This window comes from Paramormyrops kingsleyae, chromosome 14, assembly GCF_048594095.1.
Source record: "Paramormyrops kingsleyae isolate MSU_618 chromosome 14, PKINGS_0.4, whole genome shotgun sequence".
NCBI lineage: Eukaryota > Metazoa > Chordata > Actinopteri > Osteoglossiformes > Mormyridae > Paramormyrops > Paramormyrops kingsleyae.
In genome coordinates, this window is record NC_132810.1 from 9186463 (window position 1) to 9206322 (window position 19860).

At 52.1% G+C, this 19860-nt stretch overlaps 1 protein-coding gene across 3 annotated transcripts in view; it reads right to left on the bottom strand.

Annotated features, from left to right (window-relative positions):
* Positions 1-19860, bottom strand: part of LOC111852403 (latent-transforming growth factor beta-binding protein 2) — a 93520-nt gene that overhangs the window by 6250 nt on the left and 67410 nt on the right. For 2 of the 3 annotated variants that reach the window (XM_072699247.1, XM_072699249.1), the window contains 19 exons: positions 19582-19704; positions 18590-18754; positions 16770-16997; positions 15885-15904; positions 15601-15634; positions 15146-15247; positions 14616-14741; positions 14193-14321; positions 13661-13780; positions 13244-13363; positions 10710-10832; positions 10309-10431; positions 10087-10212; positions 9695-9817; positions 9414-9539; positions 7308-7430; positions 1196-1321; positions 893-1039; positions 5-256 (listed from right to left, as the gene is read on the bottom strand). In XM_072699247.1, the coding sequence (XP_072555348.1) occupies positions 5-256; positions 893-1039; positions 1196-1321; positions 7308-7430; positions 9414-9539; positions 9695-9817; positions 10087-10212; positions 10309-10431; positions 10710-10832; positions 13244-13363; positions 13661-13780; positions 14193-14321; positions 14616-14741; positions 15146-15247; positions 15601-15634; positions 15885-15904; positions 16770-16997; positions 18590-18754; positions 19582-19704 (2436 nt within the window). The remainder of the gene's footprint in view (positions 1-4; positions 257-892; positions 1040-1195; positions 1322-7307; positions 7431-9413; positions 9540-9694; positions 9818-10086; positions 10213-10308; positions 10432-10709; positions 10833-13243; positions 13364-13660; positions 13781-14192; positions 14322-14615; positions 14742-15145; positions 15248-15600; positions 15635-15884; positions 15905-16769; positions 16998-18589; positions 18755-19581; positions 19705-19860) is intronic. The other variant, XM_072699248.1, reaches the window with a different exon arrangement.

The window sequence follows — 19860 nt, forward strand, 5'->3', positions numbered from 1 at the left end:
GCACCTCTCCCTCTGATTGGACAGGGGTGGATCTCGCAGTTGTCACCCCAGCCCTCGCCCACGGTGCAGCAGCACTCCTGCTTGGTTGTGTTGCGGGACAGAACATTGCTGCAGATCATGTCGTCGTTTATGTTGTAGTAGCACTCCTTCTGATCCCCTTCGTCAGCTGCTTCTGGGGTGCTCGGAGGTAAAACCTTGACGGGATTCCTTGGGGGTCCTATATCGTCAGTCTCACCCAACCCCGGGGCAAAACCCCCTGTGGCGGAAGAAAAAGCAATTTCAAAATTAAACCACTAGAGGGCAGAATTGAGTCCACTTCCACTAACTGACAACAAGCTTGCTTGTTGAATTTTACATGTTCATTTGTTAGTGAATGTTATGTGTGTGCCAGCAGCTCATTGGATTATAAGTCCCCAAACAAATAACAGAATAGTGAGTCAACAGAGCCCCCCCCCCCCCCATGCTGGAATGCACTAAACATACACAAACCATTTTGGAGATTTAATGCATACAACCATACAGCAGACATTCTGGTTATGTAAATAACCTCTACTTATGTTAAGAGGACAGACAGCACAGTGTTGACTTAAAATCATCCATTCCTCTCCCAGGCCTTTTTAAAACTGCCTTTGTACTTCTAAGAACTACATTTACGGGCGTGTTCCGTTTGTCAGATTAATAGACTGGAGGTCACGCTTGCCAGAAGCTATGGCTTTCCCCTTTATGGCACTGGGGATTCTGCTGCTGAGTGTTTACTGCTTATTTTTTTTGGGAGACCCCCTAGGTACCTTCCAGTGGAACGACCTCATGGAGGCTCCCCAGCTGAAGGGCTAACTTGTCCGATTGAGGGCCGTGAGGCCGACGTGTTCTGGGTACAAGCTCGGGGAGTTACCCGTAATGAGGGAGCGGTCGCGGCACTTGGTGGTGACGGGGTCGAATTCCTCGTTGTCGCTGCTGCAGATGCACAGGAAGCTGCCCTCCACGTTCTCGCAGAGGGCCTCGCCACACGGCGCGACGCCCATCTCACACTCGTTGGTGTCTGCGGGGGGGGAGAAGCAACGGCGTCCTCATTCAGGAAACCCCTGGCCAATCGGAAGCGCTAAATCCTGTAAAGGCTTTATCTGTGAGAGGAGCCTTAAGAGGCAGCCTTAAGAGGCAGCCTTAAGAGGCAGCCTTAAGTGGGCGCCGTACGTACCGATGCACCCAGGTATGCCGGGGGATTCGATGTAGCCGCGGTCACAGTAGCAGCGGTACGAGCCCTGGCTGTTCTCACAGAAGCCATGAGCCCCGCAGGCTGTGTAGTTCGCACATTCGTCGATGTCTACGGGGAAGACGGGACAGAGGACAGAGGTGAAGAGGAGTAGACAGAGATGAAGAGAGGGGGACAGAGGTGAAGAGAGATGGATAGAGGTGAAGAGAGATAGAGAGAGGAGAACCGAGGCGGACAGGGGTGAAGAGCGGTGGACAGAATTGAAGAGATGTGGAAAGAAGGACAGAGGTGAACAGTGGTGAAGAGAATTGAAGAGAGGTAGAGGGAAGGATAGAGGGTAAGAGAGGTAGAGACAGGTGAAGAGAGGTAGAGAGAAGGACAGAGGTGGACAGAGGTGAAGAGAAAGCGATAGAGGTGAAGAGAGGTGGAGACAGAAGGGCAGAGGTGGACAGAGGGTGGAGTTGCCTTCACCCCCCACCCCCACCGCCTACCCACGATGCTTTGGGGGCCCAACAGCACAAGGATCTAGACACATATTGTCAGCTGTCACAGGTTCCACTGTGACACCTTGCAGAGTTTGCCTCCACACTCACCACATGTTCTGAGCCTCAGAAGCATCTGGAAACCACTGCAGCCCACAGTGGACAGGAAGTCTGTTCTGTGCTCGAATACTGGGCCGCCAACACCGAATTATGTAACGGCGGGGGTCATCTTGAAGCCATAGGGAAGCCTCCCGCTCCCATCCAGGAGCGTCACTTTGGCCAACAGACACTTCCCCCCCCCCCCAAAAAAAAGTAAATAAGCATTCCTAAGCCAGAAAGCCTCTTTCAGTGGAACAACCCCATCTGTGATTGTTCCCGATATTCATCAGTGTAAGCCTATTACACCGGTGTGTGCCAGAAGCCGTTTGATACCATTCAAATAGGCTCAGGTTTCTAGAATGTTCTCTCCCCCCAAAGCTTTTTAGTAAAGGAGCCGATTTGGAACAGCTCAGGGCCACTATTATTCCATCAGCCCAGTCAGGAGAGCGTCTGTGATCGGACCACAGAAGGTTCATTCACCAGCTGTGATGGAGTTATCACCTTCCCTTGGGGAGGGTCATGAAAGCGGGCGGCGGAGAATTCTTGAGGCCCGCTAAGCCGGCTACGATGGCTCGCATACATTGGGTTGGATTAAAATACGACTCGAGTCGTGGCCTCGGCAAAATCCTCCCCAGCGCTCCTAGCAGAGCCGGGACACCAGATCGCTAAGCACACTGCCACCCAGGGAGGATGCAGCAGTCTGTGGGCACCCGGGGTCATGTCACGTCGTGCTGCAGGCTGTCCGAGCAAATGGGCACCATTTATTTTCTGCTGGGCATTTGTTAGCAATTTCACCGCTGTGTTACGGAGTCTGGAATATTCCCTGGAGAGCAGCCCGCCTTGCTGGGGATGGACAGAGACCTCACCGGCGAGCACGGTCTTGAATGTAATTGCTGAGAAAACAAACTGGCCACTCGATCGCATTTTATGCTAGGTAGGGCCTGAAAGCCTCCACTGACCAGCCTCTCAGCTGCTTCTTTTGGCGCCCCTTACCTCACAAAATGTCTAAGCTACATGAAACATACGCTGTTTGACAAGGTGGGTCTGGCCCAGTCCAGAGCCCAAAGAGCCTCATTCAAACAGCTTTGCCAAGACCCCCCCGCAGACCACATGCTGCGCTTTTATGTGCGTTCCCCTTAAATAAGACACAAAAGCAGCCCAATCAGCCCAGGCAGAGTTAATCCATCACAGAGAGCATGGACAGCTCACTGAAAAGGCTGCCTTTTTTAGAGAAGCACTGGACACCTGAGAGGCATTTGTGCCAGTTGGACAAGCAGACGCTAATCTTTCAGAGGGAAGAGTGGCTCCTGCACAGAACTGGGGGAAGCTGGCGCTGATGGTGGCTGGAGAGCCAGCCTGCACTCCCAATGCCCGAGTCATAGAGTCATGTGGAGAAGCCCAGGTCTCTTCCCCCGGGACACTCCATGCAGGTTTGCTCACTGACAGAGTGAGGAACCTTCCATAACAAATCTGCATACACACTGACCTTCTTACACACAACAGACCAGGAGCGTAGTCAGAAATGTCACCATGGGCCCTTCATCCAGTTTTACATATAAATTTTCATATTCAGGGGCCCACGTAAAGTGCTGGGGCCCCTGAATATGCCAGGACATGCAGACACTCTCCCTAAGCACTGACCTTACTCAGTACAGACACTGTCCCTAAGCACTGACCTTACTCAGTACAAACACTGTCCCTAAGCACTGACCTTACTCAGTACAGACACTCTCCCTAAGCACTGACCTTACTCAGTACAGACACTCTCCATAAGCACTGACCTTACTCAGTACAGATGCTCTCCCTAAGCATTGACCATACTCAGTACAGACACTGTCCCTAAGCACTGACCTTACTCAGTACAGACACTCTCCCTAAGCACTGACCTTACTCAGTACAGATACTCTCCCTAAGCACTGACCTTACTCAGTACAGATACTCTCCATAAGCACAGACTATACTCAGTACAGACACTCTCCCTAAGCACAGACCACCGCTGGAGCACAGTAAGGGTCAGTCATCAATGGCTCCAAAGGGTTTAATTGTTAAAACACAGCAGGAGGCCTTCTGGTGGCGTCCTCAGAAGCCCTCTGCTGACAGAGCTCCGCTTTCACTCTGCTCAGACAGCTTCTCCTTCCACAGCTGTCACTTATCCAGGGAAAACAGCCCACGGCTACTCTGCATCGCTACCTAGCCGCAGGAGTACTTAACGTGGGGAAATGTAGGTTAGTCCTACATGTGGAGGGGGGGGGGGACTGCACGACGACTTGGGACAATGGCAGGAATCCGATGAGGCAGGAGACCTTAAACACCCAAGTCCGATAAACGGGATAGAGTTTCTGTTCCCCCAGGAGTGACGGGATTATGAAAAGTGAAAAACAGGAGACTAGAAAAGACATGGTATGGGGTAGAGGGGTGAGAAAGTGAAAAAAAGAGAAAACATAGTAAAGTATCACAGATAAGTGCACCGGTCAAGAGAGAATCAGCATCACGCTTGATGTCAAACACGTAACCTTGGCCAGAATGTGCATAAAACCCGAACATCCAAGCCAGTCTGAGAGTCCCAAGCCTCCAGCACGTCACACGGCACGGCTATGCGAGTTTGTCGACCGACCCACGTCCAGGCTTTTGACTTTGGAGCCCGCGCTCCCAGCACGCCGAGCTCGCCGAGGACATTCTTTGGTGCCGACAGTCTGCTTCGCTATCTGATCTGGCAGGCCGGCCAATGGCTCACCACCAGGGACCGAGCGGCGCACCCCCCCGGCGAGGCCGGCCAATGGCTCACCACCAGGGACCGAGCGGCGCACCCCCCCCCGGCGAGGCCGGCCAATGGCTCACCACCAGGGGCCGAGCGGCACACCCCCCCGGCGAGGCCGGCCAATGGCTCACCACCAGGGGCCGAGCGGCGCACCCCCCCGGCGAGGCCGGCCAATGGCTCACCACCAGGGGCCGAGCGGCTCACCCCCCCGGCAAGGCATCCCAAAAAAAAAAGTGTCAGTGATGACTGAGAAGCCCAAAGCCTCCATTTACAAAGCCGGCACTCATACCTCCGCCCTTCACCGTAATGGCTGCTCTGCCATTACCGTGCCTTTAGGTTTTACCAGTTGAGCAAAGTAATGTTTTTATCCTTTGTTTTTAATTTGTTAGTAATCTATTTAGGCTTTGAAAGCAGCTACTCTGCCTGGGCTTGGGCTTACAGCAGTCATTTTGCCTGTTCATTTTTATCAAAGAAACACACAAGCTATGTGGAGGCATTTAAAGGAAGTAGTTGAGGATGGGGATCAGTGTTTGTGAGGGAGACACCACACAGATTCCAGGCCCCCCAGCTCTCTTAAGTGCTGTTTTGCTTAGGGTTCTATCATCTGTTAGAAATATTAAGCCAAAGCCAGGGAGCGGTTCTGGCTGGGACCCTGCACCCCCCCCCCCCCCAGTACAGGATAGGGCTTCCTGTAATGAAAGGTTAGCGCCAGTCACTGTATGACCTTTGCCCTGCTGGATGTAGGGTCACAGCATAGGTCACTGTCAGTGAGATAGCAGCAGGGATGACGGGGGTGTAAATCTTGTGTCAAACACCTTCCCCCCCCCTCCCCCCTCCCCACAATGTTCTCACGGAGCACCTGCAGGTTGCCATTGACAAGCGCTTCAAAGCACAGTAGTGTTGAGCGCAGGTGAATGTGTGCTGCCTGTCTGTCTGAAGTTACGTGGGGGGGGGGGGGGGGGGGGGACACTGAACAGCCGTGAGAATAGGAAACAGCTGCTGGGCTGCTGGTACGACACCTGCAGCACTACAAGTCAGCAACAAGTCAGTAACTGCATCCAGCTCGGAGTATGATGAGTCACGGCGGCAGCGGACTATGGGAGGGACACTGGTGAGGTGTGAAGGTGTGCCCCCCCCCCCCACACACACACAGACTTCACTGCTGATCATCTTGTGCACAGAGTCATTGTCTCATTTGGCCACAAGGAGGCGTGGAGCCCGCAGATGCTCTGGTTCCCTATGGTTGACATCTGTCACTTTGTCCCCAGAAGCCCTCAAGCAGGAGTGACCAGCACCTGCTGAAAAGCATGCTGGGGGACTCAGGCTCCATACTGGGCACCATGGAAACAAACACTAAGGGTGCTGGGACTCCCCTCCATCTCCCATTTACGACCCCCGTCGCTTGTCCTACAACAGAGTGATTAGAGCGTCGAGGATGAAGTGGGGGGGGGAATCAGAGGAACCCCCTCTACACCAAACTTTGGTTTTCCCCTTTATGCTTTAAAGCCATCGACTCTGAGCCCGACTGAGATAAGAAGGAGGGCAGCTGACAAGACGCCCCCTGGGGGTGGAAACGGCAAACTGCAGCCCCTGGCTTATTCCTTAACAGCCGCTGCCGGACCCTGCGTGTGTGACCGGCCTGCTTCCTGCCCCTCTATTAGCATGACGGCAGAATCTCCCCTTAACCTTCCATACAGCCTGCGAACAAGGGGCCATTGTGCTTGCCAGGGGCGGCCAGACGCCGAGACTGGGGGGGTGGGACGGCTCGTTTTTTTTTCGGACTTTACAGTCTGGCTCAAGGTCAGCAAGCTGGCCAAACAGGCTCGTCCTTTATACACCTACATACAGCATCGGGGGGGGGGGGGGGTTTGCTGTGCCAGGGTGGCTGGCATGGAGACAGGGGCAACGGCACCCACCTACCCATGACTGTGTCTGGAGTCCCAGAAGGTCTAATACAGGAATCCTGAACAGCAGGATGGACAGGAGATGGATGAAGTTGTAGTGGTGACTCCAGAATCGTGACTTCGAGCCCTGAGCTAATTTGCCCCAGAACAAGCATGATGTATTTTTCTGCCCCAGAACAAACAGGCACTGATGTCTAGGTGTGTCCCCCCCCCCCCCACCCCTTGGAACAGCACGAATAACAACTTTAACAAGTACAAGCGCAAACCCTAATGCAGCAGGGATGACCAGCAGCTGTTTACAGTCTGACATATTCACAGCTGCCTTGGGACCCGACAGACAACATCGCGGTCCTCTCAGCTGTCAGGTCCAGCCGCCGTTAATGTAAACGGTCACTCTGAGCGTGGTGACGATCCCGCTGAGTGCTGCACAGTGACAATACTCACAGGGTTTTATCACTGACCTTTTGGAAAAAGAGAGGAGCGGGCCGCCAAATATTATACCACTGACGCAGAGTCCTGCATACGATCAAGGGCAATTTTCATCGTGCGACAGCCGTGAAGCGGCGATTTTGGCCCCTCGTGCTGAGACACGCACCGACATGACAGGCAGCAGAAGGACCTAAAGAAGTTCTCACACCATCAGATGTTTCACACATCATAGCTCCTCAGTAACCTGAACACAGACACACGCTGACACACATCTTCCTGTATCACCCTAACCCCCCCCAAACCTGAGAATCGGTGGTATGGGGAGAAGTCAGTGAGTCTCACCATGGGGCAAACCAAACTCCCCAAAGGGGGGTTTCTGAGCCCACGGTGGGACTCATTGCCGGCCTGGTGCTAGGAGGGCTTACCTTGGCAGTCCAGCGTGGCGACGGAGAATACGAAGCCGGCACTGCACACACACTGGAAGGAGCCGTCCGTGTTGAGGCACTGCCCACGGGGGCACATGTCTTCCTCGGCACATTCGTCCACGTCTGGGGAGAGGAAGAGAGGCCGGCGTGTGAGCTCCCCCTTTTCGGGAAAAGTGTGAGAGGAGCCCACTTCATTCCTCATATGTGATCATAACGAAACGTAAAATGCACTTCATTAGTGATCCGGGAAATGCAAATTAGATTTATAAAGTTATACCGCTGAGTTACATAGACATGGTGGTCCTCGTTAAAGAATAGTCACTGGGCTTTGACCATGGTCATGTATCGGGGGCACATCAGTAAGCAACAGGTACAGCCACCTTGGGGAAGGGAGCTGCACCTCTGTTAAGCTGAAGCTTTAGACTCAGAAAGAACAGAAAGGTAAGTGACTTTCCCCTCCTGTCTGGAGCCCGGAATACCTTCTGTAAAAATCCTCAGGACGCATGGAGCACTGGGAACGCCGAGCCCGAGTCATCGGAAGAGAAAGAAAACAGGAAACGGCTGCGCATTCGCAAACATCCCCAGATCCCTCAGCAAAAGCCCAGATGGAGCTTCAGCGACCGGGGAAAACCGGGCAGCTCAGGAACATCCCGGAATGATACGGGAATGTGCCACTGTTACAGTAAACCTGGGTAGCGGCAGGTAGTAAACCATTACCCCCCCCCCCCCAAAAAAAAAAAACACACTACGAAAATATACCAGGCATCTGATTTATAGGATAATTAAATTCCAATATTTTTTGTGGCAGCAGGCCAGAAGTGGGGGGGGGGGGTGAGCCAGGAAGGGGGCTTTTCTGGAACCACAACATCGCAGATGAGATGTCGTCTCATGATTCAGACACCTTTGCACCTGTATACCAGCCCCCCCCCCCCCAAAACATTTCCACAGAGGGGAGACAATCCCCATTGCCACATACCTGCTCCCCAGAGAGGCAAACTGTGAAGTTCACCGCGCTTATTAATCAGCGCTCGTTTGTTTGCCGGCCTGAGCTGACAGCTCTCATAAAGAACTTCTTCTTCCTGCGTTTGATCACGTCCAAGCCGTCCCATTAGTCTGTGTTTTCATGGCGACGCCTCTAACGAACAGCCCAGATTCTCCGCGTGTCTGGGTTTTTTGACGCGAGCTATGCGGTGCCATATGAGCTGGCTAACTCAGCACAGTGAGCGGGGAGACTGTTGATGTCTGGTCCTGTCCTGTCAGGAACAGCAAGCCAGTTCCCTGCACAGAGAGTTGTGACCTGTTGTCCTTGCCCAGTGGGACAGAGACAGCTCCCATGGAGAACAGGATGGAAATTGACCAGTAAAGGTAAAGGACACAGGTACTGGTCCGAGGCCAGACATCGCGAATCATCGAGAGACACCTCTCTTGTGTCAACAAGTTAGGAATCAAAAGTTCTAATCTGACAAAATAAGTGCAAAGGTCGTCACGGACAGTTTGTTGCAGAAGTGATTAAGAAGTCTAGGTCATTGGGAGAAAGTCCAGCTATATTGGCCACAAATCACTGTGAATCACTGTGCTCTTAATTGAAATATGGAAACATTTTGCATAGAAGATTATGAAGGATTATGTTCTGCTTTTCCAGGAATCTTCCCGGATGGGCTACAAAGCCCCACAGGACCACGTAACTGTCGTCTGACGTCCTCAAATCTGTTTACGACCCAGGAGGTGGGGTGGAGTCAAACAGATAGTCAGCAAGAGCACGCAGGTTCTGTCCAGGGGGGATGGGGGTCCCCAGCCAAGTAGCTGACAAGTAGCTGCCTTCGATTTCAGCAATTTTCCTATTAAGATAAACTAATTCTGCCGGCATGTGGGAGCACCGACTCCTGGGGCCCATCTGCAGACAGACGTCATATTTCCAATCTCCATCTCCATTCACTCAATGTTATTTAGTAGCTAAATCGATTGCCAACGCAGGCTAAGCAGAAAAAGCAGTGGCCATGCTGTGCTGTTGTTTATGCCATAATCAAGTCAGGCCGAAATTGATGCCGAAACTCAAAGATACATTTGAGTCCCCCCCCCCCCCGCCGTGACCCCATCACTGGTTACCATCACAGCTGTGTCCGTCTGCCGACACCGCATAGCCATCTGCGCAGCCCTCACAGGAGTACGAGCCCTCTATGTTGACACAGATGCCCGCAGGGCACGTCCCAGGGACCTGGCACTCGTCGACATCTGTAGGGGGTCATGGAGGAGCAGTGTCAGCAGTGGGGGAAGGAGTTTGGGGAGAGGGGGGCAGGCATTGGACACTCGCGCATCAAAACAGCCTCATGGTGGTAGAAGGAGACCCACTCTTTAGCAGTCCACCCCAGACCTAGGGGAGCACTGACCTTCACACACCGTCCGGTCTGCAGACACCGTGTACCCCGAGGGGCAGGAGATGCAGGAGTACCAGCCCTCGGAGTTCAAGCAGATCCCATTCGGGCAGACGTCCGTGAGGCACTCGTCAATGTCTGTGGCAAAGCGGGAATGTTCAGGCACGTCCGTCAAGATGCATGTCCAAGTCGAGCTCTTGGATTCTTCTCAACCTAAACCTCAGGCACTTGACCCCCACGCTTCTAGTATTTGCAGTAGTAGCTCATGGTGACTGATCTGCTCAACCCCAACCATAAGCCCCACGTGCCACATCTAAGCCCAAAAGCCATGAATGGCTCACTATAAGTGAGGTCTACAAAGATGATCGCCTCAAAGGTGAAGCCGATGTTTTGTTGGCCCACTGTACCTTCGCACACGAGACCATCCGCTGAGGGCGTGAAGCCTGGTCCACAGTGGGTGCACTGGTAGGAGCCTTGCGTGTTTTTGCATATGCCAGCAGGACACACGCTCCGTGTCGCACACTCATCAATGTCTGTGGGGGGGGAGGGGGGGGGTGTGACGCAACAGGAAGTCAGGCAAGGGCCCGACACAGCAGATGCATTTCGTGACGATCGTGCCACTGTCTTACCTTGGCATGCTTTGCCATCAGGGCTGGGCTGGTACCCCAGGTCACAGCTGCACCTGTAGGAGCCCTCCAGGTTGATGCAACTGCCCTGGGGGCAGATTTCTGGGAGCAGGCATTCGTCCTTGTCTGGAGGGGGCGGCAGCGACAGACAGGGGGAGTGAGGGAGGAAGTACAAAACAAGAAACACTTAGTAAAGATTATTCTCCCTCCAACCTCAATGTGAAAAATAATTCCCCATTTCCTTCGCAAATATACTGAGACTGGAGTTTAAAATAAGTTTCCTAAATCAATAAGCAAGAGCTTGATGGAGGAATTCTGCCAGTACAGACAGGGATCTTCAACGCTATGACGGATACGCCGCTTCAGCTCTCGGTCACTCCCGCGACTCCCCGCGCCATCGCTACCTCGGCAGCTCTTGCTTTCCAGGCCGGCCACGAAGCCCACATTGCAGATGCATTCATATGAGCCATCCTTGTTGACACACCTCCCATGGACACACACGCCTGGGCTCAGGCATTCGTTGATATCTGGAGGGGGGATGACAGACACTGCATTTCAGGACAGTGACAAAAGGGAGAGACTGATAGCAGATTGTATTGCAGGAGACTAGCGGGTGACAGATAGCAAGTCCATCCAAGTGACCCACAGTGAGGGCGGACACAGGGGACGCCGCAAGGAGATCTCCGCCCTGGAGAGCGGCGCCGCAGCGATCCCCGGGGCTGAAACAGGACACACACAGCCCCCCCCCCCCAAGCATTTATTCTTTTCCCCACATCATACTCTGAGCCAGAAATCATTTTAAAAAAGATGTGAAAATAATTGTGTTTGTACTGAACACTCAAGAAAGAAAAACAAGATTTACCCCGAAATGCAGCGAGGAGGACGGGTGGGCAGAGGCCGTGTTTTATGGCGCGCGGCACCCGCCAGGCAGGTATAGCTAACGCGATTAAGGAGCGGCACAGCCGTGACAGCCTGGAGGACGGGCGCCAAGGCGGACCGCATCCCCCACCCTGCTGCCGTGCGCTGGGAGGCCAGTGGAAAGCTAGGCGGTGCAAGTATCTGGGGGGGGGGGGGAGGCTGAACAGGCACGTCTGACAGAAGGCCGCATGGGGATGGGCTTGCGGGGGCCCTGGGCCCCGCAGTCAGCTGGCACCTGGACGCGGCGTGAGCGCAGTCCCCGCACGCTGTTCAGGATGTGCCTTATCCAGCTGGCAGCAGGCTGGGCATCACTTACCACACCACAGGCAGACTGGCGACTGGGATGCTGGCTACACTGCCGCAGATACAAGCCACCCCCCCCCCCACCCTCATTCCTGACATCCTTCCAGCTGGGAGGAGTCTGATGGAGAGACATGTCGTTCACAAGCCATCGGTTCATGGAGACCCGCTGGCCTCAGTTCTGTGATTGAGACTATACCTAACCGCTCGGGTTCATCGCCCCCACCCAAGTCCATTACCCCCCCATCTCAGGTTCATTGCCCTCCTTCGTTTTAGTTCATCACCACCACCACCCCAACTCCCCCGTTTGGGTCCATCATCCCTCTCGCTTTAGTCCATGCGCCCCATCCTGATTGGATCCATTGCCCCCTCCCACTCTCCTGCTCAGGTCCAGCACTTCCCAGTCCCACTTGAATCCATTATCCCCCTCCAGCTCTGGTCCATTGCCCCCCCCCCCCCCCCCCCCCATTTCAATTCATGGCCCCCTCCACCCACTTCGGTCCATTGGCCCCCTCCCACTCGGGTCCACCACCTACCCCCCTCGCTTTAGTTCATCACATGCCCCCCTGCTTGGGTCTATCTGCCCCTTCCCACTTGGGTCCACCCCCCCCCCCCCCACTTCACTTTAGTTGATCACCCCTCACCCGCTTTAGTCAGTTTTATCTATAAGGAACACTTTCTTTATATATTTCCTGAAAATATTTTGGAAAATATGAAATATGCCAAAAGGCTGCTCATAGACTCCAAGTCCCTTATGACCCTGCACAGTAATAAGATGGATGGATGGATGGAACACTGCACTGTCACTTGGGAGGTCTTTACGGAAAATCACGCCAATAGAAAACAACTTAATCAATCAATTTAGAGGAGCACTTCACTCTGGCTTGCCCCGAATGATTCAGTCCAGCGCAGACCTGGTGATGGATCATGTTTGTGAATATCTGAGCTGTTCTTGCAGCCTAGGCGGACCATGTGCGTGTAACATACAGTTACCATATAAAGGAACAGCTTGGTAAGGAACAGCAAAGCAATCGCATGGACTTCAAAAATGAGGCATTGAGTGGCAGAGTATTGATACTTCAAGTGATCTTTGTCCCTGACATTTGAACAAATCCCCCCCACGACTCACCACACTTCCCTCCTCTCACTGCCTCTTGATTTTTTTGTTCACTTCCCCGTATATCAGCACTGAATCCGCACCCCCCGGCTAGGCTCGACCACGGTGCCCGCACAGATCCAAAGATAACACGTTTGTCTAAGGCCGCGGCCAAAGGAAAAATATTTTGACTCTCCCAAATTGAAATATTACAAACAACCTTTTTATGGTGGCAAAAGATATGAAGAGATCAGCAATAACAAGCCGGGGTGTTGAAACAACGTGGGTTTGTGCCCCAGAGCCCGAGATGAGGTGCAGATGCACTTGACCCATGGATTAATTATTTGTAAAAGGACCGTCTCCGAAAAAACATCACTGACAGCTTATATTATGGTCTGAGGAACGCGTTTCCCTCCATAATTCAGCCTTTGAGCAGCGGTTTTCGCGAGGAACACGCGAATGGGGCAGGAAGCCGAGCAGCTAGGCGAGGCTTGCTAGGTGTATGCAGACATGCACACTGGCTGCCGAGGGGGTCAACGAGCCTTGGGTGCATGACACCAAAAAAACACAAGGAAAATTAAAAACAGGGAGACGAGACTCGGCTCCAGGGGAGACCCTCCTTACCCAGGCATCTGCCTCCGGCGGCTCTGAATCCCGCTCCGCAATCCTGGCACTGGAAGGAGCCCGGTGTGTTGATGCACTTCCCGCTAGGACAGGCGCTGGGGTTTCTGCACTCGTCCACGTCTGGCCAGAGGGGGCAGCGGTGGGGGCAGCCGAGGGAGGGGAAATTCCATTACAGCAAGCACTAGCTGAAATAATATTATATTAACTAGGCTCACATTAGCCTTCCATGCTCAGGGCTGCCTCTTTTCCAGTTGGTTCCGTGTTTGTTCTCCCCCTCTGGTGAGAGCCCCGGGGGAAATTAAAACAAAGGCTTTTCTGTGGCTGGGCAGCCAGTCAAACTCTGGGTATTTGTGGCTTACAAATACCAGAGTTTAATGGCTTCGCATGCTAAACGCGCAACACGGAGGCCCGACGCACCCTCGCACTGCCCCCTCCTGGACAGGGCATAGCCGGTGTCGCACTCGCAGGCGTAGGAGCCCTCAGTGTTGACGCAGCGGCCTCCCGGACATCTGTCCGGCATGTCGCACTCGTTTACGTCTGCGGAGGGAGTCAAAAACAAGGAGGAGAGTCAGGGGCCGCCGGCCCCGCAATACGACGGCGTCGGGGGATTTCCGAAGGCTTCATACACATGGTGCAGGGAGAGACTCGCTCTTGGCAAAGACTAGCAAGATTTTTGGCTTTGAGGGTCTTTTATAACAAAACAAACCAGCACACCTGGAATCTTGGGATAATCAACCATGGCGTCATGGACAGAGTGTGACTGAAAGGCTGTCAGTTCTAAGAACCACCAAAGTATGCAGCTGTATAATTATTCAACATTATTGTACGATGCTGTTACATCAAGCCTCTCAGGAAAGGAACGCACCTATGGCATGCAGCACGGCAGCCTGACAGAGGACATGGCAAATTACAGAGAACTACATTACCCAGCACCCCCTGTACCTCTTACCTTGACAGAACTTCCTGTTTTGGGTGATGACCTGACTGTAGCCCGTGTAACAGTGGCAGATGTATGAGCCGTAGCTGTTCACGCAGCGTCCTTTGCCTTCGCAGGGGTCGTTCTTGCACTCGTCCACATCTGCAGACAGAACGGGGCGTGCATTATGTATCAGTTGGGAGAACTCCCTGCTCTCCAACCTGCTAAACCATTCTGGAAAGCCAGAATCATGTTTCGAATAACAGAGCTTGGATACAGGACTGAAGGAGTGAGGTCATGTGATCTAAGTCTCACATGAGAACTTTGGAACACTGTGGAGGTCGGTCTCATGTAGGGATCAGTCTCACGGCACTTACGGAATACCCTACATCCATGCATTGCAAGAAACACAAGGCATTAAAAACTCTGCAAGCCAAGTCTCCCCCCCTTGCTCACCGATGCAACGAGTCTGCAGCGGGTTCAGCTGGTAGCCAGGGTGGCAGTAGCAGGTATAGCCTGTCTGTACGGGGACACACTGCCCAGGTCCGCAGATGGTTGGCGTGATGGAGCACCTGTCCACATCTGGGAGGGGATGAAAGGTGACGCAGGTGAGGACAGAAGTTGTGTGTATATTGTCATCATCTTATGGTCCTTTAACTGAGGCTGTGCTGGTTCTAAATTTCCACTTGTTCCTTCATAGCCCGCAGAGACCACTCCCTCTGATCACAAAACCCTTATAAAACCAAGAAGAGTTTGACCAAAGAGATCTGTCCCACCGAAACAAGTGGACACAGGTTTTCGTGTCAAATAAGTGCAAGCAAGAGTTGTTATAAGACACTGAGGGCTGGAAGCAAGTTTAATATGAGTTTTGATTAGTTCTGGCTCAATCCTAGGCGCCCTTGTGTGTCTTAGCAGAGAGTGAAGCGCAGAGGATGCGGAAACTAATGTTAGTGTGTCAAACGCGATCGGTGTCAGCGTTCCCTTACCGGTGACCTGAGTGGCCACGTTGATGGGTGCGGTGTCCCGGCCCTCTGTTTCAGGTCTCACGTTGACCAGTGAGTGAAGGGTGGTCTTCTCCACTACATCTACTGGAGAAGCAGCAAGCCTCACTGACACACCAAGTCAGCATCGTACCAGCCCACTTGGACACCCCAACCCCATGGGAATTCATTATTCGGTCCTCTAACAGCAGTGAGGACAAGACATAACGAAACTATATTTCTTTGAAGTGTTTCATAAACACAAAAAAGCAACAATAAATCAGTGAGGTAAACAAATCTTGAGAATGACGGTTTATAAGCCTTGTTTTACAAGGCACTGAGGCTGCCATAATACGATAAACGTTGACAGGCCTAGCTAGCATAACGTAATATGTGCACCTTCTCGGAGGTTGCAGTGTAAAGTATTAGAGATGGAACTACTACGGCCAGGAAAATGTTACCTGGATAGCTCGGCGACTCGGTGACAGTGGCGGCCTAACAAAACAAAACGGCAAAACGGTTACTACTGTGGCACATGTGCTTCTGACAGACGTTCCACTTTTAACTGTGCCGCTGAGAAAAAAGAGAGCATGTTGTCTATTTTAATAACCCCAGCAACCACGCTGGGAGCGCCGGGGTAACAGGCAGGCCCCCTTCACCCATCAGGCCTTCGAGCAAATCCGATGAAAACCTTAACAAGCCCTCAGTGCAACGATGTCAAGATGTGAAAAAAAAATGCACTTACTGGATTCAGAATCGCAACATCTGCAAGGACACAATAAAAAAAGAGAGAGAATGTTATTTGGTCACCAGAGGACACAGACATTCCTGTTTCTGTGACAATACTCCTGAGGCCTGATGTCACCGGGCGTCACTCGGATGTGACCTAGGACTGAGCCGCGGCTCCCTGGAAGAATGGAAGCCCGACGCGAACGGATATATCTGAAGGTTGTTGTTTCCAATAAAACTCAGCTAATTGCATGTTTATCCTTTAAGCCTTGAAAGCGGAATTAAGGTCTGAACTTTCCCCACACCACATGAAAATATGTACGTAGTTGTGGGGTGGCAGGGCCGGGGGGGGGGGGTCAGTTTCAGATAAAGAAAATGTAAGCATAAATATTTACAAAGCCACTATATAAATCATTTATCTTCGCCGATGCCAATGTATTACGTCATGCATGTAAATCATAAGAATGTTTCGGCGAAAATCCGGGGTTGCAGATGTTTTTGAACTTTCTGGATTAGACTCTGCCGTGGAGTCGGCCGCACTTTCAGGACGCGCAATGATTTATATCGGCGGACATTTATGTGACGTTTTGGTATTAATAAATAATTACATTTCTGAAGCACGAGTCAAAATGTTTTACTTTTTTATTTTTTTTTTTGCATTTCAGTCTCTCCATCAATATCCGTCTACTTACGATCCCTGCATAGAACTTAGAGAGAGTCATCTCTCTGAAGATTAAATCAGGGCCCTGACTCACCAGCTAATCACACAACGGGTATAAACTGCGGCCTCGGTCTGAGCCTGCTGTCAGGTTGACACACCGCAGCTAAACTGCGCCCAGACTTTGACTGGGATCCACATTCCAGGTCTGGAGCGGGAAGGGGAGACTCCGCCCTCGCTTACCTCCATCTTCTCGGCCGGGCAGCTTGGCCTGGATGTGGACGTCAGTGGTTGGGTGTAGGTGCTGATGAGGAGGATGAGGATGATGGTAGCGAGGAGGATGGGGGCGGGGCTGGTGGGATGGGCCGGTCCGATGCAGGTCATCCTCCTCCATCTGTCGCAGGGAGATCTGGATGTCTGACCGGGAGTAGGTGTAGCCGTGGCCAGCAGGGCAGATCTCTTTAAAATGGTCTGTAGGCAAGGAAAGCAAAGAGTCCGAGGGGGAAGAAATAATCTCAAAGACCTGCCAGAGCTCAGCTGTCTGGTTTCTCGCAGCAACGCCGTTTGCCCACCCGCGTCAGACATTATGCGCCACATTCATGCGCAATTCATCCTTGATTACCGGGCCGCATGTGTCAGCTGTCTCCATGGCTTTTTTGACGGTCGCACAGGAAGGGGCAAGGGAGGAAGCACGTGGTGAACTGGCTCTTTCCTTTCGCACCCGGAGCTGAGCCACGGGAAGGGTTGACTCAGGCAGGTCTGGCACTCCTCCATCACGCAAAAGCCACAGACTAAACCCTGCATTACGCACTAGAGGCACACAGAGACCTCCAGGGCCGAGAGGAGGAGACTACCCAGTGCGTGGCCCTGGAGCGAGGGGGTTTCTCAAATATTTACATTGGATGAGCGCATCGTAATAAATCAACTGTGACATCACTGCGTTTGAGCCCAATAGGATGCAGTTGAGGGAAAATGCAGCACAGCCTCCTTCTGGCGTAAAACTATAATGTTTCCGATAAACATCAAGCTGAAAGATGATGGGCGACGGCCAGAGAAGAGCACAGTCCCTGTCCTGATGGCCGCCAGTCGCCTCAGAATCGGTGGAGTCGTGGGACATCCCTTAATCGGCAGCTGTTCAGTTGCCCCCAAGGTGGAACAATCATTGGCCACAAGATGAGGTTCAAAGTGCTTTGTGATTTATAGAACTTCAGCTTTCCAGAAACGACCTGAGAGACAAAATGGGCTCTTTCCACAGGCTTTGAGGATAAGATCAGCAAGATTCCAGAGATCCAAGCTTTCTGTGTTTCTTTTGGCTATTTTTTATGTAATTTTGTTTTTCTTTTAGCTGGGCCTTTGCTGGTAACTGTCTCTATGGCCTAGTCTGAGGACAAGAGTGGTCTATCTCTCGTAATGGGACATCTGATGAGGAGGGTTGTTTTATTTTGGTCTCATTCCACCTCAAATATATTTGATCATCTGTGAAGAGTTTTACGAAACTTAAGTAGGCTTCGCAGCCAAAATAATGATGACCATTAGAACATAACGTGATTGAATCAGAATGCGAGCATTAATGTGATTGATTTCAGGATGCAAAGAACAGACAGAGGAGGAGGTCAAAGTTACACCCAAAGTGACCTTGTGAGCTGAGTGAGCGCTCTGTTGGCTCTCCAAAGTGTAACATTGAGAATATGCCGGAGATCGCGGTACAGATGGGAGAACTTCAGTCTGTCAAAACATCAGCACCTGCTGTCAGCATAATGAGCTGTCCCACTCCCCCCGGGGAGGGCGCTACCCTGCCCCCTTCCACCTCAGGGAGGGGCACTTCCAGGGAAAACGGGCGCTGAACTGTCTGCCATCCCAACTTTTATACATGGATGCTGAACAGGGTGGGGTGGGGCAAGCGGCGCATGCTTTGTGTCTGAGTGCCAAAACTGCATGCACCGCTGCTTCAAATCCCTGGAGACATCTTGAAAAGTGCCCGAGTTAGAATGGCAGCACTGCGTGACACAGGATGACCATGGCAACCCGCGTGCGTTGCACCCGGCGATGGCGGCGGGGCGTACCTGTGTCAGGCAGGGGGCAGAGCTCGCAGGCCGCACCCCAGGCCTTGCCCACGCGGCTGCAGCAGCAGATCTGCTTGGTGATGTGCTGTGACAGGGGCAGCGAGCAGGAGTCCAACGCTGCGGAGCGGTAGCACAGATCCCGCATCTCTGAGACGGCCTTGTCCGCTGGGGGGTGGGGGGTGGGGGGGAAAGTAAAGGGGGGAGGTTAGGACTCGCTTTGATCAGCTAGTTCCACTGATGAGAACCTCACGCGCTTGCATGGATGACAGGGTAAGTGCATGTGCAATTGCGCAAATGGTACACAGTACGTGTAACACCATACACAACGTGTTTAATATCCTCCTGAGACCCAAGGAAAAAAGTGTCCTTCAGTTTTAGGTTAATTGTGATTTTCTATGTCTTTGGAGGAAATAAGGCATCTTTTTTCAAATTTATTTTTATTTTTCATTTCACAGCATGTCCTCTTTAGTGTACAACAGGAATAAATATGTTTCCTTACATGAGTGAAAAGATAGATGCAAAAAGTAAATGTCCACTGCAATGGACATAAATGAACGGGTGGGGTCTCAGGAGGATATATAATAGTCTACACAATTACATTTATGTGTGCATCTGTTATCGAACAATGAGGGAAAAAAGGACAAACAATAGGGAAAAGCGGTTCGCCCTTGAAAAAAATTCCACTTTGGGACATCCTCACAAGAGGAAAAGCAAGTGAGAGTGCTGATGAATTTTCATCCATTCAGGAGGATGTTAATTTCAGTGAAAGCAGCAGTAAGACCTGCATAAAGACTGTATGAGGCTGTGGTTGTGAGTGGGTGTGTGTCTGTATGCACCAACAGTATCGAATGAAATCAAAATTCGTTAGAGCACAATTACAACAACAAAGGTCAATCAAAGTGCTGTACAAAACCGAATGAAACAAACTAAGACATATAGGAATAAGAAGAAAAAGACAATAAAAGCTGTAAATTGACTGGCAGGAAACTCACAGACACAATGGCTGCGCGCTGCGTCCAGCATGTAACCCCCCTTGCACGTGCACCTGTAGCTGCCCTTGGTGTTCAGGCACTCGGCGTTCTTGCAGATCCCCGCCATCGTACACTCGTTAATATCTGCGGAGTGAGCACAGGGCACTGGTTAGTATCTGCAGGAGTGAGCACGGGGCACTCCTTAGTACCTGTGGGAGCGAGAGCGCGGCACTCGTTAACATCCCCTTCGTCAGAGCAGGAGGGCCAGACATCCTTCGAGAGCCTCCGCTGCTTCCTGTG